The sequence below is a fragment of the Salvia hispanica genome, chromosome 4 (genome assembly GCF_023119035.1).
Source record: "Salvia hispanica cultivar TCC Black 2014 chromosome 4, UniMelb_Shisp_WGS_1.0, whole genome shotgun sequence".
Classification (NCBI taxonomy): domain Eukaryota; kingdom Viridiplantae; phylum Streptophyta; class Magnoliopsida; order Lamiales; family Lamiaceae; genus Salvia; species Salvia hispanica.
In genome coordinates, this window is record NC_062968.1 from 36,851,879 (window position 1) to 36,868,711 (window position 16,833).

The window sequence follows — 16,833 nt, forward strand, 5'->3', positions numbered from 1 at the left end:
TAGCCTACATCCGATTAACCCACAACCTGTTAAGGCCAGACATAAAAACCCGATGGGCTAGAGCGAAAATCCGATAAAATATTTATATTATTATATGTTTTTACTCCTAATTCGACACTTCATTGATTAATTTTATACTATAGATAACTAAAAAAAGTAACTTTCAATTTTATATTAAATATACAAATGATATATAAATATTTATTAATATAATAATAAATAAATAAATTAAAAACTTCAAATTTACTATAAAAATATTTAAATTTCTAAAACATGCATTAAAATTTTCACGAAATATCTCAAATACTAGTATTTGGTCATGTTTATGATTGAGTTTAAGCATATATCTCAAATTTATCATAATTAAAAATTTAACCTTTTGTGAATATAACTAATTTTCATCATTATTTATTGGATTGATCGCATGTTAATCTTATCGGTACCAACTCGATTAACCCGTTGGACTAGCCCGAAAACCAGCTTTCAGGGTTAGGGCTAAACTTTCATAACCCAAAAGAAATCACAACCCGATTAGCCCACATCCGATTGACCCGCAATCCGCGATTGACATCTCTAGTTATAACTAATTGATATTATTTGAGAACCTTGTTTCTCATATAATTTTGAATGCGTAGTCCATAATATTTTAGTTTGAGGATTGGAATTCAGAACTCATACCAAAACGAAGATTGGAATTCGAATTTAATACTAAAAATCAAGTGGAGTTCCTAAAGCACCTGGATATAATGATTTTTTCTTATAATAACTAGCTGAGGAAACTGCAATAGCTTGTCCATGATCATATTTTAGGATGTCCAATGCCGAAATTGAGCTAACGATAATTAAACCAAGTTATTTTATACTACTCCCTCGGTCATAAAAAAAATTATCTATATGGAGACAGGAGTTTTAATAAGAAATTGATAAAATAAAAAAGATGATGAGAAAAAATGAGTAAGATATGAGAAAAAGGAGAAAAAGTGAAAAAAGATGAAACAAAAACTTTTCATTTTTTAGAAACGAGACGACGTTCCAAAATGACAAAAAAGATTATTTTTTGTAGAAGTTTTTAATTTTTGTACAATTTATGTTCCAATCAATTTTCAAACTTATATTTGACGCAGATTTAAATAAATTTGGGGATAAATTGGTGAACGGTGAGTTTCAATTTTGTAGAGTCCAATTTAATGTTTTTTAACTTTATTTTCTCTTACATTTAATAATTATTATTTCTTCTACTTAATACTAAGCATTTTTTAAAAATTCATGTTTCTAGACAAGGGGGTAAAAAAACACTAGTATTTGATGGTATAAAACCTAGTCCAACATGTTATAGGGTTTGAAAGCTCCTGAGTCATCTGTACTGCCATGGCCCAATAAGTTTTGTGTTGATCCCATCCACAAGCCGACTCATATGCTTGGCCCAATAAGTTTTGTGTTATATGCTTGAGCTAGGGTTTTTGATTTCTGAATCCCAACCAAATCAAAACTCAAACCTACAATGGGTGGAAAGTGTCCGCACAGGAGTGTGAAGAAGCGCCGCTATTCTCACAAGTCTTTCAGGCGATCCAAATTTCTCGTCAAGGATATCCTTTTATTGATAATTTCTGAGGAATTTCTGTTTCGCTAATTTCTTTTTTGCTGTGGAAAACATGATTTCCTTGACTCTGGAGTGCTCACGCGACGACGCCGTTTACGATGAGCTTCAGAAAGGGGAGGAAGACAGACAGCCCTTGCCTGTGGATGAAGATCTTCCGGGAATGGGGCAGTACTATTGTTTTCACTGCGAGTAGTGTTCTAATTCACAAATTTGTTGTTATTGTCAACTACTCTATTGATCATTATTCAAAATTTGATTTTTCATCCGTTTTGCAGTCGCTATTTTGCTAATGTGACTGTCAGAGACGAACATTTCAAGACCAAACGCCATAGGAAGCGGTAAGTTTGCTTTGTTCCATCTTTTATCTAAGAATTTTGGCATATTATCAGTTGGTTATTTAGCACTCATATCATAACCCTAGAAGAAATTTTTTACCCTGAGCACAAAGGCATGATGTAATTCAAAGCGTTGAGATTCTGAAAATATGGTGATTTCTCAAGAATCAGATGGGTTTATCGTATTGGATTTTCTGTTGAGTCGCTTTGTAGCTAGCAAACTCTAATAATTATACTCCACATCTTATTAAGAAGATCGTCATTACCTTTTGCTTGGATAACACAGTATACAAATTTAATACTCTCTCTCTTTCTTTTTCTGCATATGCTATCACACTTTTCTTATTGTTTATGCTACTTCAACATTTTAGTAGGATATACATATTTTTTTTCTTATAAGTAGGCACTTGATATAAATCTATAAGTATAAGTCTAATGTTGTACAGTAACTATTTGTATTAATCATAGATTTTCTGATATGAATCATATTCTTGCCTATATATTTAATAGAACTACACCAAAATATATAAAATAAACTATTATTAGCCCTTAAATAAGCTGTTTGGAAGACTATGAGAATTTTGGCTACATAGATTTTTTGATGACTTGGAAGGGCTAATTTCAGTTTATTTTCTATATATAGTGATTTTGTTTTGTTCGTCTTAGCATAAATAATAGTACAAAATCATCAGCTTCAATTGCCATTGAATTTCTGATTTTGTTCTATTAATATAATGCAACAAATAGGATTCGTATTAGAAAATTCATCATTAATACAACATTGTAGATTTATATGAAGTTTTGAATTATACTCCAAATAAGTAACTATAAGAGTATGTATATGCAGAGAGAGCATTGAACTTAGAAGTATATAATCTTAAAAGTAAAAGTAGAGTATTATATGCAAGCTAATATATGCCGAGAGCAATGAACTTGTATGGAAATGGTGCTGTCTGGTGCAGGACACGGCCTACTGTGTTACTGAACACTTGACCTAATTCAACTGTTTTTAGCATGGGAAAGGACATTCTGTTGTGGTTATTGTTATGATTAAGTGCTCAGTTTTAGAATAGTTGAGAATGGGGATACTTATTTAGCAATTGCCTTAGTAGATTAGATTTGCTGAACTTATGATTTATCAGTATAGGATGAAAAGAATATTTGCAGAACTAAAACTTCAGCCAAGTGGAGAAATACTGGAACCTGGGTTTTTTTGTGTTGCTTTAAATGATCAACATGCTGCATTCAGCACTTGTATTAGAATGCTAACCTACCTTTACTGCAGTGTGAAGATAATGTTGGGACCTGCACCGCACACGCAACTGGATGCTGATCTAGCTGCTGGAATGGGCAAGCCAGACAATGGCCCCAAGTTAATGGCAATGTAAACTTATTCCTGTGTTTTTTTTACATTCCTGGAGTTTGTGGTTGTACGAATTCTAGGCTCCCTGCCTTTACCCCTTGTTTATTACAATGATACAACTAGTGGCTTAGGAGTTAGGGCTGAGAATTCTATTTTTGATCGTATTTTTGTCTGCGAGAACAAGAATCTTAACTTTTAGAGAATACAAATCCATAATATAATTTGAAATTTCCGGAAATTGAATTCTTAAAATCCCAAATTTTGTAACTAAAGTGGAGCTGAAAAAGTTATAAAGTAGTATACATTAGGTTGGGAATAAATAAATCAAATTATACTTAATTCTGATTATTTTTAATTTATGGTTTGAAAAGAACGATCTTAAAATCCAAAAATTTAAAGGACAAAACGTCTAGGATTAAATATTCGAATGGCATAAAATTTTCAGCGGTCCAAGTCAATTAGCTGTCAACTTCTTTTGTACAGATTCTTAACATGAAAGTTAGCCATGGCGAAATTTGAATTCTCCCAAGTAAGAATTTCTTTAGTATACTGGTGGTGAGTATTATTTTTAGGAGGAGTTGTAATTGTTTTCTGTTTCGGTTCACCAACACCAAAGTGTTGGGTGTTGGGTTATGAGTTATGAGAGAGGTAGGTCGATTAATGTTTGATTGAAGGCCACATTTGTAAGACCAGTTTTTTAAGGCTATAATTAGATAATCCACAATATATAAACAAAACAAGGCTACATACAAATCGCTGACTGCGTTGAAGAAGTGGAAGCATTCCCCAATCTCTGCAGCTGTATCATCCGCGCATACACCCCCTCCGGGCAGTTCTTCAACAGATGCGAATGCGACCCCTGCTCCGCCACCTTGCCATCATCCAGCACCGCTATCACGTGCGCGCTTCTGATCGTGGTCAGCCTATGCGCCACCACAATCGTCGTCTTCCCTCCACACGCCCGCTCCAGTGCCTCCTGTATGCATCTCTCCGACTCCGCATCCAGCGCACTCGTCGCCTCGTCCAGCAGCATCACCTCCGCCTTCCTCAGGAATGCCCGAGCCAGGGCCACCCGCTGCTTCTGCCCCCCCGACAGCTGCACCCCTCTCTCCCCAGCATACGTCTTGTACCCCTCTGGCAACGACGATATGAACTTGTGCGCATTTGCCAGCGTTGCTGCCTCTATTATTTCTGCCTCCGTTGCTGCTTCGTGCCCGTAGGCGATGTTCTCGTAGATCGTTGCCCCAAAGAGGCACGGCTCTTGCGGCACCACAGCTATGTGTCTCCTCAATGACTTTAGATTATACTTCCTTATATCCTTCCCATCGATCATCACGCGACCGGACGAAGGCTCATAGAATCTCTGTATCAGGGCGATCACTGAGCTCTTCCCACAGCCACTCGGGCCGACAAGGGCCAAGGTCTTCCCTGCCCGAGCACGGAGGTTCAGGTCGCGGAAGACTGACACATCGGGTCTCGTAGGGTATGCGAAGTCCACGTGCTTGAATTCAACCTCGCCACGGAGCTTATCAGGGACAGTGATGGCGTCTTGGTCGTCTGGTTCTATCTCGGTCTTGCGGTCTAGGAGCTCAAACACGGACCGCATTGCGCGGCCTCCCTTGATGAAATCGGGGGCGAGGGTGAGCGTCTCAGCAGCGCCATTGGCGGAGACCATCAGCACCATAAAGACACGTATCGTCTTCGAGAAGTCAGAGATGCCATGCTTCACCAGCCAAGAAGCGTACCACAGGCCTAACGCGTAGGAGGCGTAGAGCAAGAACTGAGCAATGCCATAGCCACTCCCAGCTATCTGCCCCTTCCAAAAGCAACGCCTTAGGGGAGTGTTGAGGCTCAAGCTGAATAGGCCGACGATCTTCTCTTCCGAATTGAATGCTGCAACGGTTCTCACATTGGCTACAGCCTCCCCGGCCAGCTGCGTCGCTTTAGCGTGCGAAGCTTCCAAGTCACCGGAGAATCCATTCATGAACATTTTCTGTTTACCCCCAAAAAGCTAAAAGTTAGCACTTTTTTTTGTTACTAATGTATGACTTTTAACTATGAATAAATCTACTTGTACCTGTAAAACAGTTGCTGCAACGACGATGGGGAAGACAGCAACGAGGACGAGGGCGAGGCGCCACTGCAACACGAAGCCAGCAGTGCAGGCAACAAGCATGAGAGCAGAATTCTGCATTATAACAGAAATCCTGTCTCCAATTGCAGACCTAACATTGTTCGCATCCAGAGCTAGCCTAGCTGCAACTCTCGAGCTCTCATTCTCTTCCTGATCGAACCACGCCATTTCGTTCTTCACGACTGCAGCCAGCATCTTCTCCCTGACACGTTTTGTCAAGTTCTCCCCGACTCTATCCCAGAAGTAATGCTGCATTGTGTTGAAAATGAGGGCGGCTGACGACACACCAATCAAGAGGTAGCAGTATTTTGCGATCTCCCTTATCATGTAGGCATGATTCGGGCTGTAGTAGACACTAAGAACAGCACTCAGCACATACGCAAAGAATGCACTGAGAGTGCCACAGACGACTGAGCCTATCGAGCCAAACAAGGCATAACTCCACTCGGGTGAATTCATCTTTGCAAGACGCAAGAATGAGCTTGCTTGCTCCTTAAACGCAAGCTTTTCATGGCGATAGTTAGGGTATCCAGCATCTAAGGAGAGGCTAAAGTCCGAGGTGGAGAAGTCGGACAGTCTTCTCGAGTAAGGCGATCTTCCATAGGACGAATTTCTAGTGATTATTGGCGAGCTCACCGAGTTCCTCGCACTAGAAGGCCTGCAGAGGAATCAAACCACATAAATACTAGTAAATCTTAATCCAATCAAAACTTGACATTTTAATACCTTGCACTGCTCTTCCTGGCATTATTGAGAGCCGCTTCATTAGCTGCTGCTTCTTGCATTCTGATTAGCTTGGCGTAGATGCCGCTTTCTCCCCTGGCTAAGAGCTCATCGTGATTCCCGATTTCAGTGACACTGCCTTGCTGCAACACAGCAACAAGGTCAGATTTTCGGATGGTGGAGAGGCGATGGGCGATAACTAGAGTAGTCCTTCCAATCATGAAACGGTCAAGGGCCTCTTGCACTAGCTTCTCCGACTCGGAATCTAATGCACTGGTTGCTTCATCCAAGAGCAAGATGGCTGGATTCTTGAGCATTGCCCTTGCTATAGCTATTCTCTGCTTCTGCCCGCCCGACAGCTGGACCCCTCTCTCCCCGACCTGCCACCATCCAAGTGCATCAAAACAAGAAGAGATAACTAGATTTTCTTATTAATGAAATTTAACTTTCTTGAAATTGGCCATTTGTGAACTGTTGTTTTGTTCATTTTTTAGGCAACAAACATCAAATGCAAAGTCCTTATATCTCATTTGACATCCCACTCTTAGTAGTTCTTACTCAAAAAAATATAGTATTTCTTTCTCCTCGTGTTATCCTAGTTTAGTGGCATTAATTCTTGATCCTCTGGTTTGACCATTTCCCAATAATTAGAGAAATTCAAGAATGAATAGAAAGTAGAAACCCACCAATACTCTGCACATGCATTGTTACTGCAAACCATGTTACCTTTTATTTTTAATGCATGACCAAACATTTCCACACTTTTGACTTTAATAGAAAATGTTTAGGTTTGATTGTTGACCAAACAATCCCATTTAGTCCGCGGCAGTGTGTGAGATCCATGCCTTTTTTTAATGCAGCATGTGAAGTTGATGAACATTTAAGGTGAAGTGAACATGGCGAAGATTTGAGCAGAGGGCCCAAAAACAAAGTCTAGATATCTAACTAACGTGTTGTTAGGTCTCTCTCCAAATCAATCCAGCATTGATGAGTAGGTACACCATAAGCAATCATAATTGAAGTGCAAGCCAAATATTAATGTGATGCAAGAACATCACAATCTAACCTGAGTGTCATAGCCATCCGGGAGCTTTGCAATGAATGAATGTGCATTGGCAACTCGCGCAGCCTCTTCAATCTGGACTAAACTTGCATCCCCTCTGCCCAACAGTATGTTTTCTTTGATGGTTGTGGCAAACAGAGCAGGCTCTTGGCTCACCAGCCCAATCTGCTGCCTCAGCCATCTCAACTTCAACGTTGTTATGTCATGACCGTCTAGCAGCACTTGCCCTGCAAAAATACGCGATTATTAACCACCCCTTGATTGAAATAACAACGAGGAAGGATATGGGATGGTGATAATCACCTGAGGAGGGATCATAGAATCTCTCGATGAGGGACACCACCGTGCTTTTACCCGAGCCACTGCTTCCGACAAGGGCTATTGTTTTCCCAGCGGAAACAGTGAGACTGAAATTGTTAAGTATTTGAGTTTCTGGCCTTGAAGGGTAGCAGAAATCAACATTTTTGAGCTCCAATTTTCCGGTTACGGCTTCCAACTCCAGGCCGGATTCACTGTCTGAGACAACGCCCGGCTTATGGTCTATCACTCGGAAGATTTTAGCAGCTGCAATTCTTGCCTTTGCAAATGCAGCCATGCTGGGAGCAGATTGCCCCAAAGCACTATGAAATGAAAGAAATGTATTAAGTCCAAAACAATATGATTTTGAAAAAACAGATAGGAGTAATGAACATACAGGCCACCAATCATGACAGCAAACATGGTTGCAATAGCAAGACCTCCATTAGTATAATGGTGCCTAACCAAGTAGCCTCCATACCAGAGCAGAAGGGCATAGCAGCAGAAAACAGTGAAATAAGTAGCTCCAAGTCCCAACCCTTTGGCCAATCCAATCTTGTATCCGAGCCTCTGAGCAACTCTCAACGCTGCTGAATACGACTGCAATGCCCTCGACTCTCCCACGTACGCCAATACTGTCCGAATTTGAGCTATAGTCTGCAATATAACATTAGTCAATAGGCCAATCCAACCTTCATCATAGACTATAATTAATCATGAATATTTCACCTGTTCAGCGATGTTTCCTGCTTCCGACAGAGCATCCTGGCTCTTGGCGGAGAGCTTGGAGAGCGTGGTGGCGTGGATGCCTCCGATCACGGCGATGAGGGGAACCACGGCGAGCGTGACAAGAGCTAGCTGCCACGCCGCGGTGAACCCCACCACAAATCCAGAAACAAACGTAGCCATGTAGTGCAAGAAATTCCCCAACTGCCCAAAAAAACAATCACAAAATGCCGAATCAAGAACTGGACGACTAACTTTTTTTTTAACAGTCACACGCGGAAAAAGATCCTTTTTTTTTCACCTTTTCACTAATGGCATCTTGGACCATGACGGCGTCGGTGTTGATGGCGAAAACAACATCGGATGTCCTCACCTGTGTGTCGAAGAATTGAATGTCTTGGTTCAAAGCCGCCTCCAAATACTTGATCCTCATCTTAGTGGACTGCCTCTCACCAGTCCACATCCAGCACGATATTTCTGCAAACTCATCCATTTACCAATCTAGTATTTTTAATAGATAAAATGAGGAAGATGGGAAAATCTCACCTGCCCAAGAAGACGCCCATATCGCAGCTCCAACCACAAGAAAGTAAAACGCATACTGAAAACCAGCAAGAAAGGAATAGTAATGTAAGTAGCATTTGTCGATATTCAGAAATACAAAGTGGAAAATCTGGGACCTTCAAAACTTGGTGCGTCATCTTATCAACATCGTTGGCATTGGAGCCGAAAGAATTAACGAGATCAGCGAAGAATCTGAGAAACAGAGGGAGGGAGCTGCCATGGACAATCGCGCCAACTGAGCCGATTCCCATGAGAGCGTAATCCAATCCATCGGCGAAGCGGAAGAGGTCCTTGAGCACAACCGGCGGAGGCGAGGCGGGCTTCTCCGGGTCGGCGGCGGTGGCCTCAACTTCCATGGTGGGGATGTGGTTTTGTTGTAGTTGAGTTGGAGAAGGAATAGCAGCAGCTGAGGATGTGGGTGTGGTGTTTGGGGATTTAATAGAGGGAGAGTTTGAGATGGTGTGAGTGTGAGTTTCAACTTTCACTCCATCTCCACTCCTCTTCTCTCATTCTTTATTTACTCCTACACTGCTATTATTAAAATTACTATTTATTATTTTTTGTTCAACGCCTGCAAATGATGGGACAATTTTTCTCAATCTCTATTCAGATGGCTTTATTGGTGAAATGTAGGAGTTGTGTTTTTACAGCGTCAGGTAAAAATAGGAACACACGCACAAGTGACATCAAATTGACAGATGATAGGGATGCTAAGGTGGCACCCGACAAATAATACTGTATGTGAACTTGAGATTGGGTTTTTGACCAAACACAGATTCCAATTCCAAAGCAAGATGGAGGAGTAGTAATTTTGGTTAAACAAATGTTAAAATTTGCAGTTTTGACGGTGTATAATGTGAGGCTTGAGGTCCACGCTTGAGTGAAAATCCATCATCAAACTATTCCTCAATGTCTGTCTGTCTCCTATAAATCCGCCGCGCTTTACCCCTTTTTCACCCTCTCTTTTAAAGTTGAGACTAAAGTAATAGAAATAATAATATGGAAGATATAGTTTTTTTACTTTTTCACACTTTCTTTACTTTTTTATACTTTCTTTTATCTTATTCTCTTTTTTATTTTATTTTTTCTTCAAGTATTATTTTTCTAAAACATTTGAAAAATGAAATATCTCACTTAGGCTTAAACAAAGGGAGTATTAGGAGTATCTTTTTCTTCATTTTACTAATGGTCAATTTCACTTCATTAGTTTTCCACAGTTGCAAGGAAACTTATTGAACACAGCATTTTGTGCATAACACATGGAGAATAGTACCCTCCAAGTTTCTTGCTTCAGTATATATCCACTACTCAATGGATTTTGACCTAATTTTTTTTTATAAATTTTACATTTTTTAATCTCCCAATACCATCTACATCTAGTATATAAATATCTCTTTAGCCAAATTCAATGCTCACATCTTTCGCCAATCATCTCAATTTTCAATATTTTCCTTTCAATACATGTATGAATGCCAGCAATGAGAACAATTCATTGGAGGATGAGGTTGGATCCGGATCCCCTGTTGTGCTAAAAGTCACAGCAAGGGGTGCTGTGCTCAAATACACACATATTTTATTTATAAAAAATAATATTAAAATATTAATTTTATTTAATATAAAATAATTGATTGTTTGGAACAACACCCCCTGATGTGGCTTTTAGCACAGTCCCCCATCCAAACCCGATGAGGTTAACAATCTTATTGTGATTGTTCAATGAGCTCATGATCAATACTTATGTCATTATGTGAATTCTCAGATAACTAAACCAAAAACTAGGTGATAGGTTCATCGTGAGCGAGAACACTTTGCGGAAAGGCCCGTGAAGGATTACTTTGTTGAGGAGTCACTAAAGGACCAAACATGATTAATTGGTTCGACGAAGATGCTCTAGGTCGTCAAGCTCCGTTCAGCGGCTAACTACGCAGTCAGAAGTCGTCATATGATTCCGCCACCAATGACATACTCCAACAAGATCTAGTTGAATACATTTGGGCAAACATTGGCAATAACAACATATTATACATTTTAGATTATGTACTTTATCATTTTCAATCAAATGCAATTTTAGGATTTCAGTATATTTTATGACTTTTAATAGAAGGAATGTGATCATTTGCAAACTCTAAATATTGTACAAACTCCAAACTATGATCTGGACCGTCAGAAAATGTCAACAGATGACTAAATAACATCAACAGAAAATGTGAACACAGTGTCAACGGTTGATGCTGTATTAATATTGTGTTGAAATTTTCTGTAGCTGTTATTTTGTCGTTTATTGACATTTTCTGGTTGTCCAGATTATAGTTTGTAGTTTGTACAATATTTAGAGTTTGCATTTTATCATTATAAATCATTAATAGAATATAGTACTAATTTTGAAATTTTAATAATTTTCTTATCTTAATTAAACTATGATAATAAGTTGTTTCCCACAACGCAAAGACCCACGCTTCCTTTAAAGACTAAAATTTATTCATTAAAAATCCAAGATTTTAAAAGTATGACGATACTAGGTAGAAAGATTCTAAAAATTTCAATAACTGAAATCCAGGGCTGCAGATGTAATGGAATCCACTGATGCCGTGACAAAATTTAGTAATCCAGGTGCTGTAATTTGTAAATCCTTGATCATTAAATATTAATAGGAGTAATATTCTGTGATATTTTTGTATCAACTTAAATCTTACGTACATAATAATGGATAGAAGGTGGAAACGTGTGGTGTATGTATTAGATGACAAATAGGCTAACGACGAAGGGGACTGGATCCTCTGCAGTGGAGAGGAATCACAGCACCATGCTGTGCGAAGGGACGACGTCGTTTCTGCTCTTTCTTGCTGCGTTTTATTTCCTTTTTTTCCAAATGCTTTTTCCTTTCTTACCTTTAGTTCTGCAACTTCAGTATAATAATAGTAAAAGACACCACATTCTTTTTTTATTCGTTTCTTTTCTTCCTTTTTTATACTTCCATTTCTTTGATAATTAAATTTTTTTTATTATATTTTTGTAACAACAAAACAAAAGTTAGTTTAATAAAATTTGCATAATACTATTATTATCAAAAAACTAAAATAAATTGAATTTGGAATTTAAAAAAATTATGGAATTAGGAGTTAAATTGTATACTCCCTCCGTCCGCGAATTTGAAATTTTATAGTAATTATGAACTGAAACTCCTATTCGCAGACAGACTAAAATGGAAAAACAAAACTCCTATTCGCGGACGGAGAATTAGGGGATCCCATCTTTATTCATATCAAAATCCTATCTTTCGTCAAACATCAAACCATAGCATTTTATGTCGTTTAATATACAGTTTATGTACTTATAATGTATTATCCCGTATAATGTAAAATATAATTATGTCTACATTATTAGAGATAGTACATTATATACATAAAATGTACATTACTAGTGTGTATAATTTACATTATTTACGTTTTACATGTATAAATAATTATTTAATTGCTCAAAGAAAAAATTATTTTTTTACTAAACACTTATTTTAATTTGGTTATAGAACTTTGGAAAATAAATAAATTTGTTAAACCAATAGGAGTAGAAGTCCATATGTTAGAATAGTGAATGTTTAAAAATTATTTTGCCATGATTTTAATGTATTAAATTTTATTTTAGATTAGTATTTTTTGTATATTAAAAGAAACTAATTTTCAAACTTGCATTTTTCTATTATAAACAAATTTTGTAAAATTGTTGATTAAAATTAAATACTGTAGACATATATAATCATGACAAAATACTACTGCTAGTATTATACAAACACATAAAAAATGCGGCGTCTTTTATTAGTTCTAGTTATTAAGAATTGTTAATTAACTAGTACTATCACTAATAAGTACTCCATATAGAACTAAACCCTTGGTAAAAAGGAAAAAAACACAGCAAGAAAGAGCAGAAACGACGTCGTCCCTTTTCACAGCATGGTGCTGTGATTCCTCTCAACTGCAGAGGATCCAGTCCCAACGACGAAGAGTTATGGACAAAATTTAGTGGATACTTGATTGGATGTAGTACGTTCTTATTCCCCTCTCTCGTCTGCAAAACATAATTATTAGTGTTCTTTTTAACTTATACAACACTCTTACGATAATTATTAAAAATAATATAGTCAATCAGAAATGAGATTAAAATTTAAAAAAGAAGATGCTTGGCAAATGTAGATACATATTGTATTGGTAAAACTAGATAAAAGAAAATGTTGGGAAAGAATGATGTAAGTTGAGATGAATCATGAAAGGCATATTTAAAAAAAATAATAAAACAAAGTGGAAGGAGTGTGAGATAAAAGATGGAAGTAGGAAAGACATGAGAAGTTGATAGTACATATAGAAAGGTGTGTGTGTGAATACGGTAGAGTTGTTGTAATCACACAAAAGCAATACATCGCCATTATTTGGCACCGCACGCCCTTCATATTCTTTCTTCATTTATTCTCTCAGTCCTTGCTTGGTTCTAACACTTTATTGGGGAAAAGGTGAAACAAGAAGAGACCAATTGAGGTATCAAAAAGAAGAGGCAAAATTCGTCAAAATTAGGGGATCTGTCTTTATAACCTCAAACAGAAACACATGCACTATTGCTATTCCTTTTCTTTTCATACAATTGGAGACCAAACTTACCCGAGTTTAAACTTTGAATAGTTCCATCTTCGCTACTACACTACAAAATGAGTTGTTAATCCCATCAACCACTCGCCTATTAAATTCATTACGATCAACTCGGAACTGAAGATTTTGATATTGAACATTAATCATTCTACCGCTAGGTCAACACACAAACATAGCATGAAGATTTTGATATTGAACATTAATCATTCTACCGCTAGGTCAACACACAAACATAGCAGTAGTGCATAATTTATTTATTTTTTTGAGGTGATAGACGAATTAGATAGTGAAGGCGTGTAACTAATTCAGTTACTCCTTTTCATAATTTATTTTATGTTAGTCGGTGGGCGATCATTTGTCCCTATTGTTTGATTAAAATCGATTAATTATTTATTTTAGTACATAGGGTATCAGTGATTGGCTACAAGTAACATATACTACTATAGGTGATCAAATGAAAACTATAAATATTGTACAAATTCAAAACTATGATCTGGACCATTGAAAAATGTCAATAGATCACAAAAAAGCATCAACAAGAAAATGCCAACAAAATTTCAACGGTAGTCAATGATTGATGTTGTGTTGATATTGTGTTGATACTGTGTTGACATTAAAATCTTGAAATTTTACACTGTGTTGATATTATATTGAATTAGTGTTGAAGCTGTGTTGAGGAGTTTTGAGTTTGTACAATATACAAGTTTGCATTTTATCACTACCCTACTACTATAATATTAAAAATTTAAGGCGTAACATTTTGTTTATGAACAGGTTTTGGAGAATGAATTATTTTCCAAATATTTTTAGAAAATCATCATAAATCTAGTTGAATATATATAGTAGTAGTGTGCATAAGTATATTGCAGCATTTGCTTCAGCATCCGTACTTCCTTAGTGGCATCCACACTACTTGTGGGATCTCAAATTTTATGTTTTCTCCAGTCATCATTCACGGCTGGAAAATATTCCGTGATATTAGGAATATTGCTGGAAAGAGATCTAAATACTTAAATACAAATTAGGTTCAGCATTTACTTTTGAGGATTAAAATAGTATAGGTACTTAATCTTGTGTTTATTTTGATGGAGTGGAGTTCTGCAATAACTTACTACTACTCCATCATTTAAGATAATTTTACTTGATTTTTATCCCATTAAAAATGTGATCAGATTACAGAAATCTCAAATAAATTTTTTTTATCAATCATAAAATGTAAAACATGTAAGCAAGTGATATGAGATATTATAAGAATTTGGCATTGGGTTCAAACGTGATACCATTGCAATATTTAAACTAATATCTTACATTCATTAGTTAAAAGAACATATCACTACCAATTGATCTCCTCTACAAAAAAGAGAAACATGTCACTATCAATTTTGGGATTAATAGCTACACTAGTAAAAAGTGCAAGCTATATTAGGAAAAAAGTGTGTATTAGTTAAATCCTTATCTTAATTTATGAAGCAACGGTAATGTGAATGACTATTTGAAACGTTAAATATCTTTTATAGAGAGCTTGAAAGAGAACTGCCTACCATGATGATATCATAATTTATTTATTTATTTGATAAGACACGAGATATATAGCTAGACTAAAAAATTATTTAGTTTCCAACCATATTTCAATTTTGACATGCGGCGCGTGTGAATGTCATTTTCGCAGTTTTAAATATAGACTTGATATCCAAACATAGTTTCGTGATCACATTCAATTCGATGCAATTAATTTAATATTATTTCATTCAATTCGATGCAATTAATTTAATATTATTGCATGATTTATCGACGATGCCCAACCGTTAATATTACCTGATAAAAACTCACATAAAATAGAAAGCATATGAGAGACGTAAGTATATATAAATTGATAGCTAGATATGATATTACAGTTAACTAATGTTTGGATAGGTCGTTTTCAATATCGGCATTAATGCTTGACTAAAAGAAATTGATATTCATGGTTAAAATCAGACAATGTGATATACACGTGCGTGGTTCTGATTCTGTTTAATTATTGTTAATTATGTTGAGATAATGTTTTTGGTTTTAGAATCCTCCGTGAGCCTGTGACAGACACTATTGTTTTAACTTAAGGTTGGTTGGTTTTAAGCTTTAATCTCCAAATTAAAACATGTGTGCTCAATTCACCCAACTAATTAGGGATAAGTTCAAATATTACTGGCTAACATACCATAAACAATTCGAGGAAAAGTAATTTAAAGAATTATTAAAAAGAGTTGATAGTAGATGAATTGAAAGAAGAAGACAAAAATGTCAATTATGGAGGGGGTGGATAGTAAGCATGTGGTGGAGGAAAAGCAAAAATCTAAAGATTCAATAATTTCTATCAAGATAGGTGTAAAGGGAAGAGGCAGGTGGTCTATCAAGATTATTGGTACGCACTTAATTAGTTTTTTAACCATCATTAACACCAAATTACAAAGTAAGCACCTTCATTATTTAATTGGTGGGGCCTAAACATTTAATTTCAGACGATTGTATTTAAATCTCGTAAACTACACATGATGTTGAATCAAGGATATCATACTGTATTTTATTGTACTAACTCATAATTACTCTATTATGACTCGTAAAATGGGGAGGAAAAATAAACAATTAAAAACTCAAGTTGAGAAAAGAGGTGCATGTGATTTTCTATGACATTTCATTTTCTTGTACTCTTGTTTGTGCTAAAGTATGCCTATCGAAATGTGTTTAGGTTGAGTAAAAATTACTCCCTCCATTCCACATAATTTTATCCAACATTCCATTTTGGATCGTCCCACATAATTTTATCCATTTTACTTTTACCATTTTTAGTAGCGGACCCCATATTCCACTAACTCATTCTTACTCACATTTTATTATAAAACTAATACTTTAAAAGTAGGACTCACATCCCGCCAACTATTTCAACTCACTTTCCATTACATTTTTTAAAATTCGTGTCAGGTCAAAATGTGTAAAATTATGTGGGACGGAAGGAGTATACAATTATTTAATTGACATTTCACAAATTAAATAACATGGTCTAAAGCAGTAGCTATATCCAGAAATTATACGAACATCACATCGACATTTTTTTTTTTTTCAAATATTATTTCCTAATTATTGGGGCTAGTATACCTAACAAGGGCCAAAAGATTGTGGAACTAATTCCTGATTAATTGATTGAATAATAGTATCATACTATCGAAGAGAATGGAATACGTAGAATACTACTCCTACTTTACTAGGAAGGCCTATATTAAAGTGGTAAAATGAAGACTTCAAATTTAAGTAAAAAATATCATGCTTGCGACTTATAGAAACACTACAATGATAAAATCCAAATAATTGGTTATCGAAAAAACATTTGTTAAAAGAAATTGTGATTTAGTTCGAGTCT

The 16,833-nt window shown here is 36.4% G+C and overlaps 2 protein-coding genes across 3 annotated transcripts; one reads left to right on the forward strand and one right to left on the reverse strand.

Moving 5' to 3' along the window:
* The first annotated feature begins 1,435 nt into the window (after positions 1 to 1,435).
* Positions 1,436 to 3,435, forward strand: LOC125219075 (zinc finger protein 593). Its single transcript, XM_048120939.1, has 4 exons — positions 1,436 to 1,586; positions 1,681 to 1,789; positions 1,876 to 1,938; positions 3,221 to 3,435. The coding sequence occupies exons 1-4, from the start codon at positions 1,502 to 1,504 to the stop codon at positions 3,321 to 3,323; spliced, it is 360 nt and encodes a 119-aa protein (XP_047976896.1). The 5' UTR covers positions 1,436 to 1,501; the 3' UTR covers positions 3,324 to 3,435.
* Positions 3,436 to 3,961: 526 nt separating this feature from the next.
* On the reverse strand, positions 3,962 to 9,330 carry LOC125220541 (ABC transporter B family member 1). 2 transcript variants are annotated; one of them, XM_048122703.1, is made up of 10 exons: positions 8,922 to 9,330; positions 8,788 to 8,842; positions 8,543 to 8,718; positions 8,245 to 8,445; positions 7,997 to 8,172; positions 7,522 to 7,838; positions 7,222 to 7,445; positions 6,159 to 6,535; positions 5,376 to 6,090; positions 3,962 to 5,291 (listed from the first exon to the last, which is right to left on the reverse strand). In XM_048122703.1, the coding sequence occupies exons 1-10, from the start codon at positions 9,159 to 9,161 to the stop codon at positions 4,041 to 4,043; spliced, it is 3,732 nt and encodes a 1,243-aa protein (XP_047978660.1). In that variant the 5' UTR covers positions 9,162 to 9,330; the 3' UTR covers positions 3,962 to 4,040. The 2 variants fall into 2 exon arrangements, with proteins under 2 accessions (XP_047978660.1, XP_047978659.1); XM_048122702.1 differs by having other exon boundaries at positions 7,913 to 8,172.
* Between the last annotated feature and the right edge of the window lie 7,503 nt (positions 9,331 to 16,833).

Coding starts and splice junctions, on each gene's coding strand:
- LOC125220541 (XM_048122702.1), bottom strand. CDS start 9,161: ATGGAAGTTGAGGCCACCGCCGCCGACCCGGAGAAGCCCGCCTCGCCT. Junction 8,719..8,787: donor ATGGGCGTCTTCTTGGGCAG/GTGAGATTTTCC, acceptor ATGAGTTTGCAG/AAATATCGTGCTGGATGTGG. Junction 8,173..8,244: donor CAGGAAACATCGCTGAACAG/GTGAAATATTCA, acceptor GTTATATTGCAG/ACTATAGCTCAAATTCGGAC.
- LOC125219075 (XM_048120939.1), top strand. CDS start 1,502: ATGGGTGGAAAGTGTCCGCACAGGAGTGTGAAGAAGCGCCGCTATTCT. Junction 1,587..1,680: donor ATCCAAATTTCTCGTCAAGG/ATATCCTTTTAT, acceptor TGGAGTGCTCAC/GCGACGACGCCGTTTACGAT. Junction 1,790..1,875: donor TACTATTGTTTTCACTGCGA/GTAGTGTTCTAA, acceptor TCCGTTTTGCAG/TCGCTATTTTGCTAATGTGA.